Source organism: Leptonotus elevatus, chromosome 18 (assembly GCF_054856555.1).
Source record: "Leptonotus elevatus isolate MCC_2025b chromosome 18, RoL_Lele_1.0, whole genome shotgun sequence".
Taxonomy (NCBI): Eukaryota; Metazoa; Chordata; class Actinopteri; order Syngnathiformes; family Syngnathidae; genus Leptonotus; species Leptonotus elevatus.
In genome coordinates this window covers 975,114-983,552 of record NC_141256.1, presented here as the reverse complement: position 1 = coordinate 983,552, position 8,439 = coordinate 975,114, and the positions used below count along the sequence as shown (strand labels likewise).

Sequence of the window (8,439 nt, the reverse complement as noted above, 5' to 3'; positions counted from 1 at the left end):
AATTAGCAGGAGTTGAATGAGGGCTTATAGGTAGCATTGGTTGAGGTGTGAATGTTTACAGGATAAAAAACGGGAAAAATAAGTTTTAAAAAAACACATTTTGAAATTAACTCTTTGACCGCCAATAACGTTTAGTAAAATCCAAATGAGTGCCGTCAAAAACGTTAAAAGACGTTAACTATGTTTTGTTTTAGTTTTTTTGGAAACGGGTGGAGGAAAGCCTTGGCCACCTGTGCTGAAAGTATCAAGCAGATCGAGTTAGTATAATGACTATTTATGGGCACTAGATGGCAGCGATGACTCTCTTTGGACAAGATCGGGTAGGAGTCAGTAGTAGAAGACGTGAGGTGGAGCTAGAGTGTTGAGGGGAGAATGGCTGAGGAAGCGAAAACTGCGACCGGTTGCAAGCAGCTCACGCTTGAGCATTTTTTTCAAAGACGAAAAGCATCGACCAATGCTAGAGAGCACATTGATGATGATGATGGTGACTCCGAGGTTGACGCCGAAGTTGGAAGCGTTGACGCGGCGGCTTTGATCACGTCGTAAAGCCTCACCGGCTAGCGATGCTAACGCCGGAAAACGTGGTGCACAACCGAGCACTTCTGCACAGGCGGACGTTCAATCGGACGATGAAGAGTACCCCGAGTCCAATGCATATTCATCGGAGGAGTGGGTACAGTCTGATCACGGAGAAGACACTGGTTCTGGACTACGATGCCACCATGAATGGAGTGGATAAGATGGATCAGAACATCTCTTACCACCCGGTATAGGAACTGAAGGGCATGAGGAAGCCAGACGTAACACCAGGTCACCGTATCATGATCCTGAGAGTAGACTTTATGACAACATGGCCAAACACACACTATTATATTATATACCTGCTACTCCCCGGAAAAAAAGGCCGGCAAGAAAGTGTAGGGTTTGCATGCGAAGGGGCAATCGCAGTGAAACTAATCTGTGGTGCAAATCCTGCTGCGTCCCCTTGCACGCAGGGGAGTTTTACACAATATACCACACAAAAAGAAAAACTGTGTAGTTGAAACATCCACACGATTGTAAATAGTACCACAGTTGCACACATTTGTAAATAGTTTGCCAAATTGTTTTGTCAAATTGTTACCCTGTTGAATGTAAATAAACTTATTTTGCTGTCAAAAAACACTTTTTCATTGTTGGTGGTAGTGTTTTACAGAAATAAAGCACTGTTTAGGTGTTTGTGGCATCATTCATGGAAAAAAAAAGGTGTCAAATTCACTAGAGTGCATGAAATAATATCGTTTCACAAAAAGCTTGATTTCTCCCTATTTTGGTCCAAAACAGAGCATTTGGATGAAACTAACCTATTTTCTATTGTTGATTACTGAAAAACTGAATAAGGTAGAAACAAACTTTTTTTTTCCGATGAAAGATGAGAGTTCAATCTTTCATTTGGTAGTATCTGTGTTTCCATAGTCCAAAATTTTCTGTGGACCTTGAAAGATCAGTCAAAATGCTTAAATCAGCTGGCACCCACATGTTCTCTTTTCTGAAAATGCTTGGCAGTCAAAGAGTTAAATGAGGTTTAAACATAATTTAGCTATGTGTTAAAAAATAACGTTAATGAGTTTTAAAAACAAACTTAATGTATTTATATTGAACGGGTTGTATTGATATAAAAATAGTTTGCATTGAATATGGAATATTGATGAATTTTGCTAAGTCCAGATGTTTTCAATGTGCTTGTTTGTAATATTTTGTACATATTGTGTTTTCTTGTTTGAAATGTTTTTTACCTAATGGTCACCTAATGATTAATGCCTTGAAAAAATAAAAGGAAGAAAAGGAAAACTTGTCATTGAGTAAATCAGTTTGAATCTTCAAGTGAATGCTTGTCTCTTTTTCAAGTTGGAGAAACTGCACTTAAATCAAATAACTAATCAATAATAATTTACAAATCACATGATGACAGAATGTTGAGTTAGTCACTATAATGTTTGATGTCTGCAAACCTTGCAACCATATACAGTATGGTTATTGATTATTTAATGTACAGGACTTAAAAAGTTACTTATTACTCTTTAAATAAATCTGACAGTTACATTCACATTTAGCACCTGTTGTTGGATGTTTATTATTCAGTGAGGATTTTTGCCCTCCAAAAATCAGCCCAGATGATGTAGGTTAATATTTATTTATTTTTGGCAATGCTGTGATAAATTCCAAATATTTATTACAGTCCACAGTCATCTAGATCGTATATAATTTTAAATGGTGTTGGAGCTCAAAATATTTTTTTTATGACTAACCCGTGAAGAAAGGAACAAGAGAAAAGGATGTCTACGACAAAGGACAAAGCAAAGGCTGGAAACTCATTAGCTTTTTATAGCCACGCTGCTGCCGCGACCCCAGGGGGGGCTAACCCGATGGACAAAACTGAACCAGGCAAGACTACTGCTAACATACAAGCATCCGACGACCGTTAAACACGACCCCCACCAAGCTACCGTGTGCTAAGAAGCTGGCACAAAACACTGAGAAGGCGACACCGAACACAAAAGTGGGAACTGCCGATATGGAGTGCTCGTTGGATTAATTTTGTATTAACTTAATTCAAGTGAATATATTAATCTTAAATTAGCTCATAATTAATTACATTTAATATATTTACTTCGGATTAATTTAATTCAATTGTGTATTACCAATTGAAGCAATTTTGTTAAAATTGTCAATAATTAAAAAAAAATTCTTTATTTAGTTCAACAATTCTCTTTTTAGTGTGCAGCCAGCATTACTGTGCAGGAAATTAAATATTCGTTGTGAGACGGTTACCAGGCCGCACATAGATGTTCTTGCATTTCCAGACAGTTATCTTTTTGAACCAGTTGAGGTGGCTCTGGCATCTGGTTCGGATACCTCCTGGACGCCTCCTTGGAGAGGTGTTCGGGGCATGTCCCACCGGCTGGAGGCCCCGGGGACGACCCAGGACACGCTGGAGAGACTATGTCTCTCGGCTGGCCTGGGAAGGCCTTGGGATCCCGTCGGAGGAGATGGCTGAAGTGGCTGGGGAGAGGGAATTCTGGGCTTCCCTGCTAAAGCTGCTGCCCCCGCGACCCGACCCTGGATAAGCGGTAGATGATGGATGGATGGATATCTTTTTGAACGGTATCGTTTCACATTACAGTCCATCATCTACATACACAACTTAATCCGTCTTTACCTCTTCTTCTTTTCCTTTCGGCTTTTCCCTTCAGGGGTCGCCACAGCGAATCAGTTGCCTCTATCTTACCCTGTCCTCTGCATCCTCTGCTCTCAAACCAACTACCTTCATGTCCTCTTTAACTACATCCATAAACCTCCTCTTTGGTCTTCCTCTAGACCTGCCTGGCGTTTGTAAACTCAGCATTCTTCTGCCAACATACTCACTATCTCTCCTCTGGACATGTCTAAACCATCTCAGTCTGGCCTCTCTGACGTTATCTCCAAAGCCTCTAACATGTGCTCTCCCTCTGATGTACTCATTCCTGATTCTATCCATCCTGGTCACTCCCAAAGAGATTATAGACAGTTCTCTAAAGCTTCTAGATTAAAATTAAATTTAAACAAATGCCAGTTATTTTCTGTCAAAAATTGTAATGATCGTAGGATTTGTAATATATGTATTCATGATGAAGTAACCTATTTAGGCGTGACTATATGTAAAGATCCTAAAAAAAGAATAACCGAAAATGTTACCGCAATTATTAAAAAGATGCCATCCAAGTTAAATCTGTGGTTACAAAGAGATTTAAGTTTAAGAAGTAGAGTATTGCTCTCAAAAGCAAAAGGTCTTTCTCGACTGACCTATGCAGCCATTTCTCTGTATGTAGATAGAAAAACTTGTGAGCTCTGCCTCCAGTCTTTTCCTCAGTGGCACTGTCTCCAGACCAAACATTGCTGGTCTCAACACAATTTTTATAAACCTTTCCTTTCATTTTAGCTAAAACTCTTCTATCACACATCACACCTGACACTTTTCTCCACATTCCAGCCTGCCTGCATACGCTTCTTCACTTATTTTCCACACTCTCCATTGCTTTGGACTGTTGACCCTAAATACTAAAACTCCTCCACCACCTTGGTCTCTTCTCCCTGTAACCTCACTCTTCCACTTGGGTCCCTCCCATTCACACACAGATACTCCGTCTTGCTACGGCTAACCTTCATTCCCCTCCTTTCCAGGGCAAACCTCCATGCCTCCAGTTTCTCCTCCACCTGTTTCCTGCTCTCACTACAGGTCACAATGTCATCTGCAAACACCATAGTCCATGGAGATTCCTGTCTAACTTCGCCTGTCATCCTGCAATTACCATAGCGAACAAGAAGGGGCTCAGAGCTGATCCCTGATGTAGTCCCACCTCCACCTTGAACTCCTTCGTCACACCTACAGGACATCTCACCTCTGTCTTACAGTCCTCATACATGTCCTGCACCACTTGAACATACTTCTCTGCCACTCCAGACTTCTTCGTACAAAATCACAGTTCCTCTCTGGGCACCCTGTCATAAGCTTATCAGATCTACAAAGAAACAATGCAGCTCTTGACCTTCTTTGTACTTCTCTATCAAAATCCTCAAAGCAAATACTGCATCTGTGGTACTTTTTTTTGGGCATAAAACCATACTGCTGCTCACAAATGTTCACCTCTCCCCTGAGTCTAGCTTCAACTACTCTTTCCCATAGCTTCATTGTGTGGCTCATCAGCTTTATTCTTCTGTAGTTGCCACAACTCTGCTTGTCTCCCTCGTTCTTAAAAATGAGCACCAGCACACTTCTCAGGCATATTCTCACTATCACTATCTTCTTCCTACGAACGCACCTTCCTCCTCTCCTTCTTCGACCAACAGTAGTCCAGTTTCCACCGGCACCCTGTAGGTCAACAGCACCGATGGCGGTCGTTGTTAACTCAGGCCTCGACCGATTCGGTATTGAAGTTGTATATCTGATTCGCATGTTTGTTTGTCAGCCAAAGTTTTACGTCTGATGCCTTTCCTGACACAACCCTCTGTATTTATCCGGGCTTGGGACCGGCACAAGAAGACATTGGCTTGTGCCCCCTTGCGGCTACATTTTAATCCGTCCTTACATTTGCAACATTACCAGCCGTAGTCATGCGCTCACATCCCAGCATATATTGTATTGCGCTCCGTTTTATTCTTATACCCGTTTGAATAATGTTTTTATATTTCATCTTAAGTCAAAAGTTTACTTTCCCCCTGCAGGATTGCACCAAAATGAAATAAATTAATGAGCTCCCATTCAACAGGTTTCCCCTGTAATATTATTGTGATTGCAAAGGACTACATTTAAATTTACGCATTGACCCGAGCAGCAATGTTCTCCCACGCCGTCTCCCTCTATGTGTTGCGTTTTTTTTTTTCAAAAGACATGTTCAAGTTTGCCATATGATGACCGCATTAAGATTTCCAGTTGGTGTAAAAAAACGCGGAAGCAGAGGGCGGCGCCGCTTCACCGTTGCCATGGTGAATTCGAATCGGGGCTCCATTGATGTGGTCTTTTTAGTGTGGTGGTAACTCCAGGTGAAACTATTCTGCGTTGATCAAACTATCTAAAATCAGCTGTCCTGGAACCAAAAACGCACAGCTTCCTATATCAGGGTATGTCAACTCGCTGTTTAGGGTTTGTTTGGTTTGGTTTGGTTTATTGAACATATAAACATAAACACATTCAAGTATAAATAAAAGAAAAAGTTTAAAGGAAGAAAGAAAATAATTCATCAATAGTGTCATAATATACATGTTCAAAAGGAGTAGGAAGAAGTACAAAAACGTATCTAGTCCTACTCCCTGTTACTATCATGTTAAAATACTAATAGGTTGTTTAAGTTGTTTTTATTTAATAATATTTCATAGGATAAAATTAAACAATGGAAAATAGAACAAAACATGCTTATTAAGTGCACAGATAATATTTGGTATGAGTTATAAGCTTGCTTTCATAAATTAGGGGGACAATGAAAAACTAAAACTAAAAACCTATCACTGCGTTTTATCAAAAACAATGTAGCTTGCAGTTAAGTCTTGTGTACAGTCCCGATAATAAAATATTAATATCTCCACCTGCTAAAAAATAATAAAAGGCATTTGCGCTTACCTGAATCAAGCTAAATGTAAAATACATAATAGTTTTTATTTATGTAAATTTGTTGTTCATAATTGATTCTTCATACACTAATGTCAAAACAAGTTTTTATGGTGATTGGCATTACAGACAAATAACAATTTCATTATGTGTGATTTATTGTTTAGCCATTATTTCAATTAAGAATTTTACAATGGATATTTTCACACACACGTACGCACAAACATATCTACATACACGAACATACACGCACTCTTATCAATTTCCTGCACTATTCATCTACTTTCAGCACCCCCCCAATCACCTCTCTCCAAGCATGGCGGCTACTGGTGACATGGGTTTGAACCTTAAGTGGGTGGGCAGTGCATGCACGTTATCATGTCCCCCCCTTTTTTTCTTTTCTTTTTTACTTTGAGCCCTTCCCCTCCAAAGGTCACTGCACGCCCCTGTTGTCCATACCACCCCCTCACAGTGAGCCACCCTGTCACAGCAATAACCACGCCGTCACAGGGTCATCTTGTTAAAAAGTGAAATGCTTCATGAATTAATGCTGAATAATATTCTTGTTTTGTGGACTAATCAAATGGCTATAGGTTTTATTCGAAATTTTGAAGTCAACATTTTTTCTTTGTAAAAACAATGACACCGATGATGTGTGAAATTCACATTTCATGGCTAATGAGCCTAATAATGGGGGGGGGGGGGGGGGAATAAATACTGTCTTAACGTTTTTTTTTTTTAAAGGACATTTCACTAGTAGCAAAACATTAGATTTTTCTAATTTATTTAATGTCCCATCACTCAAATAGCGTATACAACGTGTAAATGACTTCAACTTCATTACCATCAAAAGCCCGTTCTCAGTCTTTTTGTTTTATAGATGTTTACAAAAGCAAAAAAATATTACGGATATACCTGTTGTCAGTTCAGTCCTGTATATCAAAATTTTGCTTGCAGTGATACCGTGTCCAGTTGTCTAACGTTTATTTTTCCTTCTGCAATGTCATTTTGCCAAGTTATATAGTTTTACTGTAATTATTTTATTTTTTTACATGTGTACTTAATTACAAGTCTTTTTTTCTTCTTTTTTTTGAATAAAAGAGTTGTATCAGTGCTTCCAATACACGAGTGCTAGTGCCTGACTTAGAACTATCTGTTCTACTTAAGTACTGTTCTCACTTACTGTATCCCTGATTAATGGCATGACATTTTAAAAAGATAACTACAGCGCACTCTACTGGACGCAGTCTTCAGACTGGCCGCTGTTGCTGTGGCAAACTTGCCAACAACATATCAGTACTTAAATTGCAGCAAGTGTCTGCTTTCACTATTATAGATGTCTCGGGCTCTGGCTGAAGGTGTTGTTGAATCCATAATTCGGGAACTAGTGCACGAGTGTACAGTGAGAGGAGATGCGTTGTCGATAGACGCGGTCGAGGTAAGAAGATCCATTTATTACATGATTTTTGAGAGATTAGTCTGTGATAACACACACCAAAAAGTCTGTAAGGTCTCAAAAGTCCCTAAACATTTCAACTGCGTTGGCAACACTGTATAGTGTACGGAGGCGACCACTCGTCTGCAAAGTAAAATTACGACGCACGTAAACGTTTGCGTCAACTAGTCCCTGCAATGACGTAGGCCTGCTACTTCGACGTTCTCTGTGACGACTGCCTCAAAAGAACACCAGCAGGGGGGTAATAATTAGTCGTGTCGCTTGCTGACCGGGAGCAAAAGTACTCACAATCGCCAATATGCTGTGTGTACAAAGTGACCAAGACTCGGGAATCCAACAAGACTCCGAGGGTGCAAACCAGATTACTCCAATATCTAAAGACGACAGTGCACTCGCCACAAAGGTAACATTACTGGGCACGGCGGGCAATGCTGGCAACGCAAATACGTTGACCAAGGAAGAAAAAAAAGAGGAAACATCACCCTAAATGCTAAAAACTTAAAATAATAATATAAGAACAATTGTGGTAGAAATTGTGATCCCCCCCACCCCCAAATTTGAAATGCCTCAATCTGGTGTGCTTTGATAAAAACATTATGTATAAGTATGTATAAATAGTCTAGCAGCTCCTGCATATAAAGGAATTGTGCATTTTGTGGCGAAAGCATGAAAATTTGCACACTTGTAGCCAAAGACATTCCCAATTTTGGGGGGATGTCAACACCTTCTTAAAATAATGTTTTAAGGCTGACTATATGGAGTATCATGCATGTTCAATATGGTGCTCATGGCAGCATTATTCAAAATGGCCACCATAAACAACTGTTTTATAATTTGACCTTTCAGACTGATTTGCCATATA

The 8,439-nt window shown here is 39.8% G+C and overlaps 2 protein-coding genes across 7 annotated transcripts in view; both read left to right on the top strand.

Moving 5' to 3' along the window:
• Positions 1-1,830, top strand: part of lyrm2 (LYR motif containing 2) — a 12,243-nt gene extending 10,413 nt beyond the window's left edge. Inside the window, exon 3 of the mRNA XM_086061203.1 lies at positions 1-1,830. This exon is cut by the window's left edge and continues 690 nt beyond it. The gene's annotated coding sequence lies outside the window, so the exon portion shown is untranslated.
• Positions 1,831-7,359: 5,529 nt separating this feature from the next.
• cfap206 (cilia and flagella associated protein 206) overlaps positions 7,360-8,439 on the top strand; it is a 121,382-nt gene continuing 120,302 nt past the window's right edge. For 4 of the 6 annotated variants that reach the window (XM_086061199.1, XM_086061197.1, XM_086061201.1 and 1 more), the window contains exon 1: positions 7,589-7,980. In XM_086061199.1, the coding sequence (XP_085917325.1) occupies positions 7,876-7,980 (105 nt within the window). In that variant the 5' untranslated portion in view covers positions 7,589-7,875. Of the gene's footprint in view, positions 7,560-7,588; positions 7,981-8,439 lie in introns of those variants that run through there. The other 2 variants (XM_086061198.1, XM_086061202.1) reach the window with 2 other exon arrangements.